The sequence below is a fragment of the Melospiza georgiana genome, chromosome 27 (assembly GCF_028018845.1).
Source record: "Melospiza georgiana isolate bMelGeo1 chromosome 27, bMelGeo1.pri, whole genome shotgun sequence".
Lineage (NCBI taxonomy): Eukaryota > Metazoa > Chordata > Aves > Passeriformes > Passerellidae > Melospiza > Melospiza georgiana.
Window position 1 is genome coordinate 5,956,599 of NC_080456.1, and position 17,333 is coordinate 5,973,931.

Below are 17,333 nucleotides of genomic sequence, written 5' to 3' on the forward strand. Positions count from 1 at the left end.
TGCTGCCTCGCTGCCCAGGGGCGCCGGCGTGGGGCTGGCACGTGCCCGCGTGGGAGGGCTGTGACACCCACGAGCCGCTGAGGTGGCCTGGGAACGGGCTGGGGAGGGGGTGGTGACGGCGCTGCCGAGCTCGGCAGCACCATGGAGGAAGGGGAAGCGCATCCTTGGGGAGGAGGAGGAGGAGGAGGAGGAGGAGGGACGGCTGTGGTGTGGCAGCACGGGCACGGTGTTTGCCCCTGTTTCTGCTGCTGGCACTGACCAGGTGGCAGCGGCCTCACTGTGCTCATCACTAAGGTGACAGCAGGGAGGGGACAGGGGACACGGGCTGGGCACGGAGGACCCTGTGTCCTTTGGCCACATCTCCACTCTGAAATGGGAACTCCCACCCGTGGGTACCCCCTCGGTGAGCTCTTCAGGGGATTCTAGGTGTGAATGCTTGCCGTGAGTCCACGAGGGCTGGAAATGGCCACGGAGCTGTTGTTTTCCCAATTTCCGTGACGATAGTTGCGTTTTCAATTAAATCTAAACAGCGCTTTTTAAAAAATCTGAACGTAATGTTTTTCCTGCTGGTTGTTTTGTTTGAAATCTGAATGCTTTAATCTTTCTTTCTGTTTATTTTCCAACAAATTGGGCTTGTAAAGGCTGTTTTGGAAAGCAAAGAAAACCTGCTATAATCACTTCAAGAAAAGACACTCTGAATGCTCTAACGGTCCAGACAAATTGGCTTTGGTGTGACTAAGTCTTGGGGAGTACAAGCTCCGGCTTGAGCTAAGCCTTGGATAAATACACCCCAAAGTAAAGCATTAGCTGGTATTTGTTTGTTATTTGCTGGCTGGAGGGATGAATGTGTAATGAATCTGCTGGCCCTGTCTCGCTTGTGTCCCCTCTCCTGGGAGCAGCACGGGCTGCTGGAGCCCTGCTCGCCCACCCTCAGAAATGTCCAAAGCCACGCCGGACAGGGCTTGGAGCAACCTGAAAGGTGTCCTTGTGGTCTGAAGGTCCCTTCCGACCCAAACCGCTGTATTGTGTCTGTCCTCTGGGTGCTGGATGAGCATACAGGAGGCTCGGGGAGCAGGAAGAGTGTCCCGAGTGTCCCGGCCGCGGTGCTCACCTGCAGCCCAGGCCAGGACAGGGCACACCTGGGCAGGGCACAGGTCTCACCTGGGGCAGGGCTGCAGGGCACAGGGCTCACCTGGGGCAGGGCTGCAGGGCACAGGGCTCACCTGGGGCAGGGCTGCATTGCACAGGGCACACCTGGGGCAGGTCTGCAGGGCACAGGGCTCACCTGGGGCAGGGTTGGAGGGCACAGGGCTCACCTGGGGCAGGGTTGGAGGGCACAGGGCTCACCTGGAGCAGGTCTGCAGGGCACAGGGCTCACCTGGGGCAGGGCTGCATTGCACAGGGCTCACCTGTGCCGCTTTGCGGAGATGGGGCAGCGCCGACCGGGGCTGGCGGCCCGGGGACTGGGGCGAGCACAGCTCGGGGGCTCTGCCAGCCCTGGCGCACGCCGAGGAGGAGGAGGAGGAGGAGGAAGGGGCTCGGCCGGCGGGGGCCGCGGCCGCCCCCAGCCCTGCGCGGCGCGGGGGGGGCGGGCGCGGGCGGGAGCCCGGCCCACGGGCGGGAGCGGAGCGGGGCGGAGCGGGAGCGGCGCTGGGCACCTCAGCCGGGCTGGCAGCGGCGGCAGGAGCGCGGCACGCCGGGGCACCGCACCTCCGCAATTGCGCCGCAGCCCGGGGCCAGAGCTGCTCTGTATGGCATGTGGCTGGTAACTTTTCTCCTGCTGTACTCTTTGCCGAAAGGTACGTGCGGACCGCGGCGGGGGTCCCCGGCAGCGGCACCGGGCGGGTGGCACGGGCTGCTCCCTCCCCGGGGCTCTCGGTGCTCCGATTCTCGGTCCCGCATCTCTCGGTGCGCCCTCCCCGGCGTCCCGGGGCTCTCGGTGCGCCTTCCTGGGCTCTCGGTGCGCCCTCCCCGGGGTCCCGAGGGTCTCGGTGAGCCCTGTTGGGATCTCGGTACGCCCTCCCCGGGGTCCCCGGGCGCTCGGTGCGAGGTCCCGGGGCTGTTGCTGCGCCCTCCCCGGGGTTCCGCGCCTCTCGGTGCCGCGCTCTCGCTGCGCCCTCCCCGAGTGCCCGGGATTGTCGGTGCGCTCTCCGGGAGCGCTCGGCCCGGACGGCGCGGTGGGGAGCGGGGCTCGGAGCGCGGAGCGGGGCTCGGGGTGCGGAGCGATGCCGGTCGGTACCGGCGGGGCTCGGAGCGCGGAGCGGGGCCGGTCGGTACCGGAGCTGCCCGGGGCTCAGAGCGCGGGGCTCGGGGTGCGGAGCGATGCCGGTCGGTACCGGCGGGGCTCGGGGTGCGGAGCGGGGCCGGTCGGTACCGGAGCTGCCCGGGGCTCGGAGCGCGGGGCTGGGAGCGGGGCCGGTCGGTGCCGGCGCTGTGCGGGGCTCGGAGCGCGGAACGGAGCCGGTCTGTACCGGCGCTGTGCGGGGCTCGGGGTGCGGAGCGATGCCGGTCGGTACCGGCGGGGCTCGGAGCGCAGAACGGGGCCCGTCGGTGCCGGAGCATCCCGGAGCGGCTCCGCGGCGCAGCCCCCAAGGAGGCGGTGGCAGCCGCGGCCGGGACCCCGCACCGACGGGCGCAGCATCCCCCGGCGGGGCCTCGGCGGGACCGAGCGCTCCGCGTCTCCCGAGCGCTCCTCAGTCTGATCCCGTCGGCAGGAGAAACCCAGCCGTGCCTTAAGATTCGCATCCTTCCCCCTAGGAATGCTGCGCGAAGTGTAACCCAACGGTTTGACATCAATCAGATTACAGATAAATCATAAATGTGGGGGGGATGGGGATGGGGAGAACCGTGGAATAAGCGTGTCAAGGAGACACACGCTGGAAGATTACGGATTAATTTGAAGTTGGGCATTAAGTGGATGCTGCCCACATCCAGCGAGGTGATACTCTAAGCGAGTCTCTGCTCTAGATGCAATTAAAGAGAGGCAGGAGCTGCGTGGAGCACGGGCACTTAAATCCCACTGCGTTTGTTACAACAATCGATCCGTGTTACATAAAGGAATTGCCCATTTCCGGATCTGCGGGAATTTTTAATTATGTTTCTGTAATAAATTACCTCTTTGCCCACGACCCGACCTGCGGATGCGGGTGCTGGAAGCGCCCACCTCTTGGAAAATTGTCTGCTCGGAGGATGTAAAATGACATTTGCCCTAATTATCGTCTCTGACATTTGAGAACAGCGAGGGGGAAATTTTAGGAAATGAGGAAAGTGAAAGAAAGGGGACGGAGCTGCCTCCTTGCATGAGACCTCTCTCGCTGCCCATTACCCCGTTAGCTGAATGTTAATCCAATGAAAAATATTTACTGAGCTTTAATAGGGCACCCTCTCCAGTTGTGCGGTGATGATCAATTATTCCATCAATTATTAATTATGGAATAGCTGCTTTATTCGAGCTGGGGTGAAGCTGCTTTTGGGAGCTTTCCCCAAAATCGCTATTGTGCTTCAGATCTGCTGAGCTGAACGTGCCAGCGTCTGCTTTGCTTACATTTGCATTTTTTACCGTGCTAAAAGGAAAAAAACAAACCTGGAAACAAATAACCGTCGAGGATGCCATGATTCCTTTCGACCCCCAGTAGTCAAAATAATAAAGAGCTGCACTGGTTTATTGCTTTTTGCATCTTTTTAGCCCCAGCTTCTTGGAAAAGGGATCTCTTCCCACAGAGCTATCTCTTCGGAGAGGAGCAAATTAAAAGCCTCCATTAGCACAACTCCTCGTGGCCTCATTTTACATTTTATTTCTTAAAAAAAAATAAATTAAAAAAAGGAGAAATCTTCAGCATTGAACAGTCCTGGTGATGCAAAGTGTTAACGTGAAGCGGTTCCAGAGAGAGGACAGCAATACAATGGAAGTTTCATTAGAATAATAGGATAAAAAAAAATGAATTGCTTAATGCATGATAAACCTTTCAGATACTTAATATTTCTGGGCATCGAAGCGCATCCTTTTAACGTGCTCCTGCTGTAGAACAAGAGCTCAAGTAGAAACCGAAAGCAGATAAACATTTGATCCGAGGGACCCCTGAAGTTTAGAAATCCCTTGATGGGCTGTAGCTGCTTATTTCTGCCCCTGTTTATGGAATAAACAGAAATGGGTGCTCGGCGAGCGGAGAGTTGAGCAGCGAGATGCTCTGGCAGGCAGAGGGGAGGCGAGCGGTGTGATGGGGAGCGGACTGGCCACAACTGCGAGGCTGGGAGCCAGGGCAGCGTCTCCCTGCGTGATGTTGCTGGATGGCTCTGCCGCCTGATTTATATTGGCATTATATTTACATGATGTTCCCGCGCTGGGCGCAGCGAACGGCGCAGCTCGCGGCTTCTAATCTCTCCCATCTCGGCCCCCCAGTGTGGCACAGCGCTCGTTTGTCTCTGAAATGAAACATGGAAACCTCATTAAATGCACGGAGGAGAAGCCTGCAGTGCTCAGCTCCTCGCCGTGCCCGGCGCTTGTTTATCCTGCCAAAATTTCCCAGCACCAGGAGCCGCCGTGGCAGCTCGCCCAGAGCCGTCACCTGGCGTGGGCTTTGGGCAGCTCCTGCCCTGGCACGGGCAGCGGGTAAAGGCACCCTGGCGCTCCTGGGTGTTCGTCCTCTGCAGGAGGAGGCTGTGCCTTGTGCGAGGGGCGAGTGCCAGGGGTGTGCTGTGGAACAGCCCTTGTGGGGCTGGGGGCTGCCTGGGAGCTTGGGGCACGCCTCGGGGCAGTCGTGGCTCCAGGATCTCAGTGTTGGGGTGCCAGGGTCTGTGCCCGTGTGCCCGTGTGCCAGGGGATGGATGGGCAGCGCTCCGTACTTGTCTGGAGCAGCTGGCGAGCCGAGGGCGAGGATGGAGCTGGGAGTCTTTGTGGCTTTGTGGAATCCTGACATGGCAGCAGGCAAGGCTGAGCCGCGCCTCGGGTGGCACGGAGGCACCCCAGAGCCGAGCAGGCAGCAGCCGCACGGTGCCACTTCCATGGTGGCACCAAGCAGGAAGGCGCTGGGTCACCGCAGCCGCTGCCACGCTGCCGTTCGGGGAGGACGTGCAGGGGCAGCGCGGGGTGCAGGGCGTTCCTTGCCTCTGGAATCTCGGCCATATCCAGCTCTTGGTCTTTACATAACCACGGTTTGGGAGTCACCCTCTCCCTGCTCGTGCATCCCGCAGAAATATCCCCCAGCGGGTGCAGGCTGCCGCCATCATCCGCCAGCAGAGCCCTACCCAACGCTCAGGAATTCCATTTCCAGCTCCTGCTGCTCCCAGCTGCTCCGGGAAGGGCTGCAGCAGCGGCTCCTGGCCCTGACAGGGGAGCCAGCACGGCTTGGAGGGCACGGGGAGGAGGTGAGGAGATGGCAGGGCTTGCCCAGATGTGTTCTCTGTTGGCTGCCTGGTGGCAATGCTGCTCTCCACCTTGCAAAGCCACCGAGTGGGTTGTGGCCGTGGGAGCACGGCCTGGCCATTGTGGAGGGAGCCAAGGCCAGGTGTGTGTGGCCTCTGCTGTGTCCCCTTGCCCACCCCTCATGCTCGCTCCTTTGACCTCCCTGGGGACACGGGGCTGTCCCTCTGGCTGGGCAATGTCACCAGATGTCCCCTTGGCACCTCAGGCGTTGTGTCAGCATGGCCAAGGCATGGAGGTGGCCCTGGAAAGGGATGGCTCATTGCTCACCTGTGTCCCCTTGGCTCGTTCCTCACCTGTGGTGTCCCCTTGGCTCGTTCCTCACCTGTGTCCCCTTGGCTCGTTCCTCACCTGTGGTGTCCCCTTGGCTCATTCCTCACACCCAGGCTGGGGACTCGGGAGGTGGGTCAGGCCTGGAGGCTGTCCAGCTCTGGGCCAGCCCTGTGTGGACGGTGTGGTGGGGCTGGTGCCTCTCAGGAGCAGCCAGGGGAGGTTCTGGAAGCAGGAATCCGGCCGGGAGAGCTTTTTATCCCAGGCAAGGGTTACAGCCTCAGCCTGAGTGCTGGCGTAATCGCTGGAGGTGGTTCAGGCCCTAATTTCCATGCAGATGCATTAAGGAGCAGGCACTTGGAGCACGTTTGAGCCGTGCCCTTGCCCACAGAGGACCAGAGGCAGGCTCTCCTTTGCTCCCTCTCTGCTTTGTCACCTCGGGAAGGACCGTGGTGCTCGATCCAGAGGGGCTGTGCCACCACGGTGGGACTCTGTGGTGGCCAAATAGCAGTGCCAGGGCAGGGAGGATGCTGTGGCAGGTACCTGCTGTGTGCTGGGCACCAGCTGAATGCCCCAGGCCCTGCTTGGCATTTCCTGACACCGTTTCCACCCACCTGAGCCGGTCCCTGAGTTCAGGAGTCACAGCTTTACCCCTCTGGGCTGGCACACAGTGGGGAGGTGACATCCAGGGAGGATGTGCTGCTCTCCCAGGCATCTCTGAGCTCTCTTTAGAAGGCACCAGCCTCGGTGCTTCCCTCCTCATCCTTCCAGGAGCTTGGCAGTGCCACTGCCCGCTCCATCAACCCCGAGGTCACTCCCTTGGCTGGCACAAAGGCTGTGAAGGTGTCCTGGGGATGAGGGCTTGGAGGGAGCTCCTTCGGGGAGGCTCCTCCAGCGTTCCCTGCATGCAGGGAGGGTGTGATGGAACTTCTGCCCTCTCCTCAGCACGGAGGGACCATCAGGACTGGCAGGCAGGGTCAGATGGAATCTCTGCCCTCTCCTCAGCACGGAGGGACCACCAGGACTCACAGGCAGGGTCAGATGGAATCTCTGCCCTCTCCTCAGCATGGAGAGACCACCAGGACTCGCAGGCAGGGTCAGATGGAATCTCTGCCCTCTCCTCAGCACGGAGGGACCACCAGGACTCGCCACCCACCTGCAATTCCCAGCGCGGTGTGTGCCAGGCTTGGGTTCGCCCTCTCCTTGAGCAGGGCAGGTGTCAACCACCCTTAATGAGGACAATGAATGAGCTGCGAGGTGGCCACCAGCCTGCTGCTCTCCTCAGCATCCCTGCAGCCCGGCTTGGTCCCTGCTGTCCCTTTGGAGCCCCACGGGTGGGGTTTATCTGGGGGGGAGCCCCGGCAGGTCCTCACCAGCCTTGCAGCAGGGCTGGGGTCACCACCAGGATCAGAAAACTGCAGCCAGTGGGGTAATGAGAGCTCCAGCTCAGTGCCTGCCCAGGGGATGGCACAAACCCCACAAAACACCAATTCTCCAGCATTTCCCCGGCTCCGTCAGGTTTGCACCCAGCTACGGCACCGTGCTTAGCGCAAACCCCCCAAAACCATCAATTCTTCAGCATTTCGACGGCTCTGTTAGGTTTGCACCCAGCTACAGCACCGTGCTCAGCTCTGAGGGGTTTGGGTGGGCTCAGGCTGGCTGGGTGCTGCCAGCACAGGTGATGGACGTGCACGGAGAGCAGGAAAAGCCTCTTATCTCGGGAGGAAGAGCCCTGGCTGGCACAGAGCCCGTCCTTGTCTGAGGCTGCTCCTAAATCTGCTTCTTAGACAAGGACAGGCTCTTCTGGGAGGTTTTGTGCAGGACAAAAAACCTCACCCTAACCCTAACCTGCACCTTTCCAGGCAGGACACACACCTGCAGAGATGGTGACACATCCTGGGGACAGTTTGTGGCTCCTCTCTGGAGCAAGCAGGTGCTTGCAGAGCTTTGCTGTGTCACTGAAGGTGCTGGAGCTCGGGAAGTCCAGCCATCAAAACTGGTAAATATTCTGAAGGGATGATAGCAAAATGACTTGCTTCTCCCAGCTCGAATGGAGATATTAATATTTCAATAGCTCTGGGTTGTAATTTACCACAATTTAGGAAGATTGAGCTCTGATAACTTAAAGCACCTGCCTTTCAGAGTGTCCAGCCCTGTGCTGGGCTCGGTGCAGCTCCCAGCTGGAGCCAGGCTGGGCTCCAGGCTGCCTTCCCAGCAGAATCTGTTCCAGCTCAGTTCTCCCAGCCTCCTCCGTTCAGGTTCATGTGAATTAATGCCCTCGATATGTAGGTTAGGGTCAGCACATCTGACCAGATGTGAGCAGTGATTTCTGGTTTAAAAATATTGCTGTGCTATTTCTAAATTTTTAATCTCTCCCAGTGATTTGGAGACAGTTTTATGAAACATGGAATTAGGATGGTGCTCAATGCTAAATGGTAAAGGAGATTATGAGGATTTAACTCTATACGTCTGTCACATAACTATTGCCAATCCCATAACCTCCATTTTCTATTAAAAATCCCTTTCCCCCTTTGACCCGAAAAAGCTTTATGGGTAATCTGAATTTCTCTGTTTATGAGGTATTTTTCCACTCTTCGCCCCAGCCCCTCACCCATCCAGCTCTGAGCCCTCCTGGTGCTGCTGAGGATGAAGATGTTTTCCTGGCAGGAATCGTCTTCTGGGTGCTCCAGGAGCCTTCCCAGGCTGTACTGTGGGATTTGGGGGGAGATCCTGGATGGAGCACGGGGCACAGCTGGCCGTCCTTGGTCCAAAGCCAGGCTGAAGGTGGCTTCTGCTGTGCCCTGGCTCCAGCCATCTTCTGCTCAGCTCAGGCTCAGCCACAAATAGCTCAGTGCCGCTCGTGCAGCCTTTGTTTCCCTTCCTCTGCCTGCAAATGTGCGCCTCTTTCCCTTTCATGTATTTGGGAGAAGCACCGCGCTGCTGGCGTGAGGGGAAATGCTGATTCATGACGACAAACCAGCCTGGAGATGTCACAAAATGACATCTGCAGGGCCCAGCGGTGGCCCCGTGGCTCTGCAAAGGCTCGACTGGAGCTCTGCTCCTCTGTCCGTCCGTCTTTGGCGCTCACCAGCCAGGGAGGGAAAAACAAACGCCTTTGTCTCCTTGCACCCGCGTGTGGACACGGGGAATCCGCGCGTGGGGGCACGAGGAGATGGTTCTGTGACCTCCAAATTGGTTGTTGTGCAGTGGCACAGCTGGACCTCGCTACCAGCTACATCCCTTCTGTGGCACAGAGGGCTCTGAGCGGGCACAGGAGGAGCCCTGGCTGTTTATGGCGATGGTGCTGTGCAGCGTGCACGGAGAGCCAGAGCGGGATGCTGCAAGAGGCACGAGGTTGTACATGCAGCTGGGAGAGGGATGGAGAAGGGCTGGGGCATCTCGGGGTGCCCCATCCTGAGCTGTTGAGGCTGAGGTATCTCGGGGTGCCCCATCCTGAGCTGCTGAGGCTGCTGGGGGTTGGGCTGGTGGCACAGCTCCCAGGCAGGATGGGCGCCTGGCAGGAGAAGGCTGGCACGGGGATGGAGCGAGCACGGACACCCAGCCAGCCCTTCAGCGTGGACACTCAGCCAGCCCCTCCTCAGGCAAGCAGAGCCTGGGTGTGCGGATGAGGCTTCTCCTTCTCCCCTGTGCTGCTCCCCTCCTCCCCAAGTTAAGGAATCGAGGTCAGGGAGGGTCCCCCGTGGCTCGTTCTGAACCGGGGCTGATCTGCTTATTGGCTCTGCGGCACCGCTCAGCCGCGCTATTAATACACCCGCCGAGGGCCCTTCCCAGATCCCTGTCCTTCCGCCCACTTGGAAAGAGTGCAGCTAAAAAAGGAAAGCGGATCTCAGTGACTGGGGGCCTCCTCTTCCTTATTTATAGCCAATTTCGCTGCCTTGGGCTGGGACGGGGAGCTCGTGGTCCTGGGGAGTGGCAGGAGTTGGGGGCAGAGGTCCGTTCCCTACTCCCACGAAGGGAAGTGATGTTCCACAGCAGTGTGAGCTGCTGCTGGGCATGCAGGTGGCCATGAGCTCTGCCCGGACGGTGCCCCTGAACCCAACTCAGCGCTCGTTTGGGTGCTGCAGGGGTGCCCAGGAGAAGCTCAGGCTGAGCAGCCTGGCTCTGAGCTTCCCTGCCTGTGGCTGTGGGAGAGGGCAGCAGCTCTGATCCCCATTTTCCAGCCCTCTCTGGTTTGGGGGCAGTGCTGGGGTGGCAGGGGAGGTCTGTGCCCTGCCTGGCAGTGGTGTGCCCTGGCTGTGATGGCATTGCTGTGCTGTGGTGTGCTGGGGGGTCACAGCAATGTCAGGGCTGGCAGCAGGAGCAGTGTTGGTGGCCGTGCTTGGCGTGCTGTCCCCGGGGCCCTGGGTGCTCAGAGCCAGCTGGGCACCCCTGGGGAAGCCTGGGGGCTGCCCGGGGTGCCCACCCTGCCTGCACAGCCCCTGGCTGTCCTGCCTGTGATCCCTGATCCGTGCTGGCAGCAGGAGCGCTGGCCTGTGAAGGTCCTGTGTGCTTCCAGCCGTGCATGGATGCTCTGCGCTGCCCTGCTCCGCACGCAGGGCTCAGGGGCTGGGCCGGGGGGTGTCTGGGCTGGGGAGGGGTCTCTGTGCTCAGGGGCTGGGCCGGGGGGTGTCTGGGCTGGGGAGGGGTCTCTGTGCTCAGGGGCTGGCCCGGGGGGTGTCTGGGCTGGGGAGGGGTCTCTGTGCTGGGGGATCTTTGTGCCAGGGGGGTCTCTGTGCCAGGGAGGTCTCTATGCCAGGGGAGGGGTCTCTGTGCCAGGGGATCTCTGTGCTGGGGGGGTCTTTGTGCCAGGGGTTCTCTGTACTAGAGGGTTCTCTACACCAGAGGGTTCTCTACGCCAGAGGGGTCTCTGTGCCAGGGAGGTTCTCTGTACCATGGAGCTCTCTGTGTTGGTGGGTTCTTTGTGCCAGGGGGTTCTCTGTGCCAGGGAGGTTCTCTGTACCATGGAGCTCTCTGTGTTGGTGGGTTCTTTGTGCCAGGGGGTCTCTATGCCAGGGGAGGGGGTCTGTGTGCTAAGGAGGGTTCTCTGTGCCAGAGGGGTCTCTGTGCCACCAGCGCTGGCCATCCCCACAGTAACCCGTGCCCTTGTGGCCTCTGCTCTGCCCGCAGCACGCGCCGAAGATGTCGGAACCAGCCTCTACTTTGTGAACGACTCCCTGCAGCAGGTGACCTTCTCCAGCACAGTGGGGGTGGTGATCCCCTGCCCGGCAGCAGGGTCACCCAGCGCCGTCCTCCGCTGGTACCTGGCCACGGGTGACGACATCTACGATGTGCCCCACATCCGGCACGTCCATGCCAATGGGACTTTGCAGCTGTACCCCTTCTCGCCATCAGCCTTCAACAGCTTCATCCACGACAACGACTACTTCTGCACCGCGGAGAACTCGGCTGGCAAAATCAGGAGCCCCAACATCCGTGTTAAAGCAGGTGGGAGCTGCCTCTGGGCACCGGGCTGGGCACAAAGGGGTGGCTCCTCCCTGCTCTGCTCCATCGGGGGCACAGCCAGGGCTGCTGCCTTGGTTCCTGCAAAAGGATGGAGCAGGGAGAAGGGCAGAGCATGGGGTGGGATGTGCAGGGTGGGATGTGCAGGATGGGATGTGCAGGATGGGATGTGCAGGGTGGGATGTGCAGCTCAGGTGGGATGTGCAGGAGGGGATGTGCAGCTCAGGTGGGATGTACAGGGTGGGATATGCAGGGTAGGATGTGCAAGGTTGGATGTGCAGCTCAGGTGGGATGTGCAGGATGGGATGTGCAGCTCAGGTGGGATGTGCAGCTCAGGTGGGATGTGCAGGATGGGATGTGCAGCTCAGGTGGGATGTGCAGCACAGGTGGGATGTGCATTGGGGTCAGGGCTGGGGCTGCAGGAGCAGCTGAAGGAGCAAAGTGCTTCACCTGCAGGGGATCACCTGTTCTCCTGGGGGCTCTGCTGGTGGCTGTGCCCCCTGAGTGCAGCCAAGGTGCTGAGCCAGCTCAGCCCAGTGCCTGGAGGTGTCTGGGCTGGTGGTACCCGGGCAGGCACCCTTTGGCAGGGCACAGATGGGCACCGTGCCCTTGCCAGCCTGTCTGTGGATGTGGAACACGAGGAGGTGCATTGGAGGTGCCCAGTGAGTGTCTGGGGAATGCGGTGTGGCTGCAGCCTGGTGGCAGGAGAGTTCCTCTCCCTCTGAACCGGGATTGTCTCGCCCAACCCCTTACCGAGGCTTTTCCCAGCTGTGGGAGGGGCTGGGCCACATCTGTCCGTGCTGGGGGCCCCCTCAGTGTCCCACAGCCTGGTTCCCACTCAGCCTCAGCTTGCCAAGGCTTATTAGGAACAAAAAAAAAAAAATTAAATAAATAAAAAAAAAGGAGGAATATGGCAAAGAGCTGATTCCAAAAGCCATTATAGTAAATTATTGACCAGGCTGAGGAGGGCTAATAGCCCAGGAATGGCTTCATTATGTAACCTATTAAAAGTGGGGCTAGCAGAGGGAACGTGACAGAAGTGACTACAGGGTTTTTTATTTTAATACCTTGTACTGTGGAGTAAATTGGTATTAACCCCCTTCTGCAGAGTGAATTATTTACTAGCACTCTCGGGTTACCGATAAACCACTGCGTGGTGGAGGAGCAGATGGGGAGTAGTGAATGTGGAGCTGCTGCTCTCCTCGTGTGGGCACGGCAGGGCTGGCTCTGCTGGGATCACAGAGAGGGAATTCTGGCTGGGATCACAGAGAGGGATCCTGGCTGGGATCACAGAGAGGGATCCTGGCTGGGGTCACAGAGAGGGAATCCTGGCTGGGATCCATCCCCAGAGCTGCTCTGGGATCACAGAGAGGGATCCTGGCTGGGGTCACAGAAAGGGAATTCTGGCTGGGATCACAGAGAGGGATCCTGGCTGGGGTAACAGAGAGAATCCTGGCTGGAATCACAGAGAGGGAATTCTGGCTGGGATCACAGAGAGGGATCCTGGGGTAACAGAGAGGGAATTCTGGCTGGGGTAACAGAGAGGGATCCTGGCTGGGGTAACAGAGAGGGATCCTGGCTGGGATCACAGAGAGGGATCCTGGCTCTCACCCCCTCCACCCAGGGCAGAATGAGCCCTGCTGCTGGGCTGGGAGCTCAGCCTCCCCCTCCTTAGCAGGTGTGGGTGTCCAGTGGGGCCACCAGGGTGGCTCCAGCTCCCGGAGCTGCTCTGCCTGTTCTGGCAGGGGAAATGGCTGTGGAACATTCCCCAGCTGCTGCTGCTGCCTCCTGGCCATCCCACATCCCAGTCACTCTCCAGTGCTTCCTAATGGCAGCGCAGTGCAGGGAGCCAATTACTGCTGGAGAAAGCAAGCAATAAAATAAAACACACTGGAAACTGAAATATGGAAATATTTCTGAAACTGAACTGAAAATATGAGGGGAAAAAAAATCTCTGGAAGTCTTGGGCAAGCTGTTGGCGAGCACATGGAGCAAATTTCTCCAGCCAGGGGAGAGGTTTAGGTGGGCTGGTTGTGGCTGTGTGTTCCCATCCTGGGGGTTATTCCTGCAGGCAGGAGAAGCCTGGGGCTGGCACAGCTCAGGGATGCGGTGGGGCTGTCCCCAGCTGGGTGCTGGTGGTGGCAGGGAGCATTCAGAACGTTCCTGTGCTCCCTGCTGGCCTTTAAAGCCTGTGAATAAACCTCAGCTCCAGGTGATTAAGGAAGCTTTTGCTGCTTAATCTGCTTTGGCTCTGCAGCCCCTTTCCATGGCACGTCCCTGAGCAGGGACCCTGAAAGCCCAGAACCCAGGGTGGGGATGCTGCCACCCCCCCTCGCTGCTCTGTGAGGTGTGGGATGCAGTGTCCACAGGGACATCCCACCCAGGGAAAACGCCTTCCTGCTGGGGAGGAGGGCTTTCCTTCCTGCTGGGGCCGCTGAGGGCCTTGCTGAGCTGCTGCTGCTCTGGCCAGCTGTCAGATGACAAAGTGAATGCGTACTTGTCATTGTGCCAATCGTCTCCATGTCCTACAGGGCACAATGTTTGTCACTGTAAAAAGAGAGCTGCCTTCAACTGCATTTTGTGCCTCAATTTCAGGGGTTTGTGGTGGCTGTGTTGCTGGGGTTGGTGGCATCTCTTTGTCTTGCTGGAGAGGGTGAGGAGGGTCCCTCTCACCCACGGGGGCTCCTGGAGCACTGCTGCTGGTCCAGGGAGCAGCACGGGGCTGTCAAAGGGATGTGCACCTCCCTGAGAAAGAGGACACATGCTGGGAACATGGAAAATTGTCTTCGCTTGCCTCAAATGTCCCTGCAGTGCCTTTAGGGGGGTCCCAGGCTCCGTGCCACAGGCTGTCCCTCCCAGGATGCATTTTCAGCATCCGGGGGTGAAATGCACATCACAACCACAAAATGTCATCGGTCCCCACGCTGAGTCTGGCACGCTCAGGTGACACTGGGGACAGTGGCAGGTGCCAGCAGCAGGACCCGGCCAGGTGTGCCTCTGTCCCACGGCCAGCAGAGGAGAATCCCCTCCTTCCATCGCCGGGAAGGTGCTGGGGAAGGAGGCAGCGTGCGGCTGGGTGGGTTGGTTTGTTTGGGAAACGTGGGATTCTAGCAAAAGGAAGTGTGTTTTCCTGCAGCACTGTCACGCTACCAACCATCTGCTCTCCCCCACAGTTTTCAGGGAGCCGTACACCGTTCGGGTGGAGGACCAAAGGTCGATGCGTGGAAACGTGGCTGTTTTCAAGTGCCTCATCCCCTCCTCAGTGCAGGAATACGTTAGCGTTGTGTCCTGGGAGAAAGACACCGTTTCTATCGTCCCAGGTAAGAGAGGAGCGCCTGTTCTCTGGGAATCCAACCTGCTCTGCCGTGGGGACGTTTGCTGTCGTGGAGGGACTGGTTTCTGGAGGGTCTGGTGGTTTTTGGAGGGTCTGGTTTTTGGAGGGACTGGTTTTTGGAGGGTCTGGTTTTTGGAGGGACTGGTTTTTGGAGGGTCCGGTTTTTGGAGGGACTGGTTTTTGGCTCGTTGTCTGTGCCTGTGCTGCCCAGCAAAGGCTTTCAGGGGTGATTTGGCAGCTCCAGGCTGGGAAGTGCTGCTGGTGTGAGCACAGTGAGGTGCCCGGGCTCTGTGGGTGCTCTGGCTGTGTGTCCCTGGGGTGAGGGATGCTCAGTGTGGTTTTGGCAGCACCCGTGCCCTGTCCTGGTCTCTGCAGGGTGTGTTGGGTACCTGGCACTGGCACCTGGATAACAGCACCTGCCCGTGCTGCCTGTGTCTGAGTGCTGCAGCCAGGGCTGCTGTTTGTCCTGTCACGATGATGCTCCAGTCAAAATTCCACCTTTTCTTGTCCCTTTTCACAACTGATTCGACCACAGGGAAAGGAACTCGGTCAAAATGCCATCTCCTCCCTGTTCCCTGTGATGGAACCCGCTTGGCCAGGCTGTGCCATGTCCCTGCCTTGTGCCTGGGCCGTGTCCCACCCCGAGCTGCCTGCCCTGCGTGGGGAAGGGGCAGCATCCCCCACCTAAGGGACTCTGCAGGCCCAGCTGGTTTTCCCTGGGTGTCTCCCTGTGATTTTGCCTGGCTGCGGCAGGCTCAGGCCAGCTCCGTGTCCCCGTGCCCCGGGGTGACCTCGTGGCTCCTCCGCGGAGCCGCTGTCGATGCACACGCAGCGTGTGGGAGCTGCTGCTGAAGCAATCAATACCTGCTTCCCCCGGGGCAGCCGCAGGGAATTAAAGGATTTGGCCCAAAGTGAGAGCTCTGCGCTTGATATTTGCTCACAGGTCAGAAAGTCTCAGTGCTGCTCCACATCTCAGTTCTGCCATCAGGAGCGGGGCTGGGGCTGCAGGAGCAGCTGAAGGAGCAAAGTGCTTCACCTGCAGGGGGATGACCTGTTCTCCTGGGGGCTCTGCTGGTGGCTGTGCCCCCTGAGTGCAGCCAAGGTGCTGAGCCAGCTCAGCCCAGTGCCTGGAGGTGTCTGGGCTGGTGGTACCCGGGCAGGCACCCAGGGCACAGATGGGCACCGTGCCCCTGCCAGCCTGTTGTGGATGTGGGAACACGAGGTGGGTTTCTGTGTATGGGTGGCAGTGAGGAGCTGGTGGTGCCCGTGCCCTGGTGCATTTTGAGCACTGCAGGTGATGCTCTGTGGGAACACAAGGTGGGTTTCTGTGTGTGGGTGGCAGTGAGGAGCTGGTGGTGCCCGTGCCCTGGATGCATTTTGGGCAGTGCAGGCGCTGCTCTGTGGGAACACGAGGTGGGTTTCTGTGTATGGGTGGCAATGAGGAGCTGGTGGTGCCCGTGCCCTGGTGCATTTTGGGCACTGCTGGGGATGCTCTGTGGGAACACAAGGTGGGTTTCTGTGTGTGGGTGGCAATGAGGAGCTGGCAGTGCCCATTCCCTGGAGTGCTCTTGGCGCATTTTGGGCAGTGCAGGTGATGTTGTGTGGGATCACGAGGTGGATTTCTGTGTGGAGTGTAGCAATGAGGAGGAGCTGGTGGTACCCATCCCCTGGATGCATTTTGGGCAGTGCAGGCGCTGCTCTGTGGGAACACGAGGTGGGTTTCTGTGTGCTCATCCCTCGGGGTGCTCTTGGTGTGTTTTGGGCCGTGCAGGTGATGTTCTGCCCTCTGTGGGCACTGCCTGTGGTGAGTGGCACTCCAGGTCCATCAGCAGGACAGCCTGGGCTGATGTTTGCTCTGTGCTTTGGGATAATTTGCTCCGTGGTTTGGGATCCTTTGCTCCGTGGTTTGGGATCCTTTTCTCCATGGTTTGGGATCCTTTGCTCCGTGATTTGGGATCCTTTGCTCCGTGGTTTGGGATCCTTTGCTCCGTGGTTTGGGATCCTTTGCTCCATGGTTTGGGATCCTTTGCTCCATGGTTTGGGATCATTTGCTCCATGGTTTGGGATCCTTTGCTCCATGGTTTGGGATCATTTGCTCTATGATTTGGGATCCTTTTCTCCGTGCTTTGGGATCCTTTGCTCCGTGGTTTGGGATCCTTTGCTCCGTGGTTTGGGATCCTTTTCTCCATGGTTTGGGATCCTTTGCTCCGTGGTTTGGGATCCTTTGCTCTGGGATTCTGAAGGATGGAGCCTACGTGGCCAGCACCCTCAGTGGTGGATTTGTCAACTGAGCATCCCTGCACTCGCGTGATCCCAACCAGGCTTGCTCCCCAGTTTGCTGTGGCAGTGGATTTTTTAATATGATGATTTAATTAGGGTGGAACGATTTTAACATTCTAAAGCAATAATTACCCTAAAGACAGAACATATAAATTGTGTTACAGTGCAGAGTCAACACAAGCAAACATGTTTTGCCGTTGGATTACAAATATAGTATCTGCCTGAAGCTTTTTTTTTGTTGTTGCTGGTGTGTTAGAGCTAAAAGTGGCTTTGCTGTTACCAAAAATATGTTTTTCCCTGACCTCTGCTGAACCTCTGCGTCTGCCCTGATTCCGAGTGAGGAGGATGAGGGGAGGGGACGGGGTGGAGGTGAGGAGGGCTGGGATGTGCTGCCGAGCCCTGCTGCTCTCAGAGGTGGGTTCTGGGTGAGACTCTGGGTGTGCAAGGGCAGCAGCGCTGCACCCGAGCTCTGAGTGTGCTCACAGCTGCCTCTGGAACGGGCCAGACCTGCTGCTTTCCCCAGAACTTTGCTCTGGTGCTCCTTGTGGAAGGCTGGGCATCCTCCCAGCA

General features: G+C 59.3%; 1 protein-coding gene across 1 annotated transcript in view; it reads left to right on the forward strand.

Moving 5' to 3' along the window:
• The first annotated feature begins 1,674 nt into the window (after window positions 1-1,674).
• Window positions 1,675-17,333, forward strand: part of DSCAML1 (DS cell adhesion molecule like 1) — a 103,140-nt gene continuing 87,481 nt past the window's right edge. Inside the window, exons 1-3 of the mRNA XM_058041284.1 lie at window positions 1,675-1,799; window positions 10,817-11,134; window positions 14,323-14,469. Of these exons, the coding sequence (XP_057897267.1) occupies window positions 1,757-1,799; window positions 10,817-11,134; window positions 14,323-14,469 (508 nt within the window). The 5' untranslated portion in view covers window positions 1,675-1,756. The remainder of the gene's footprint in view (window positions 1,800-10,816; window positions 11,135-14,322; window positions 14,470-17,333) is intronic.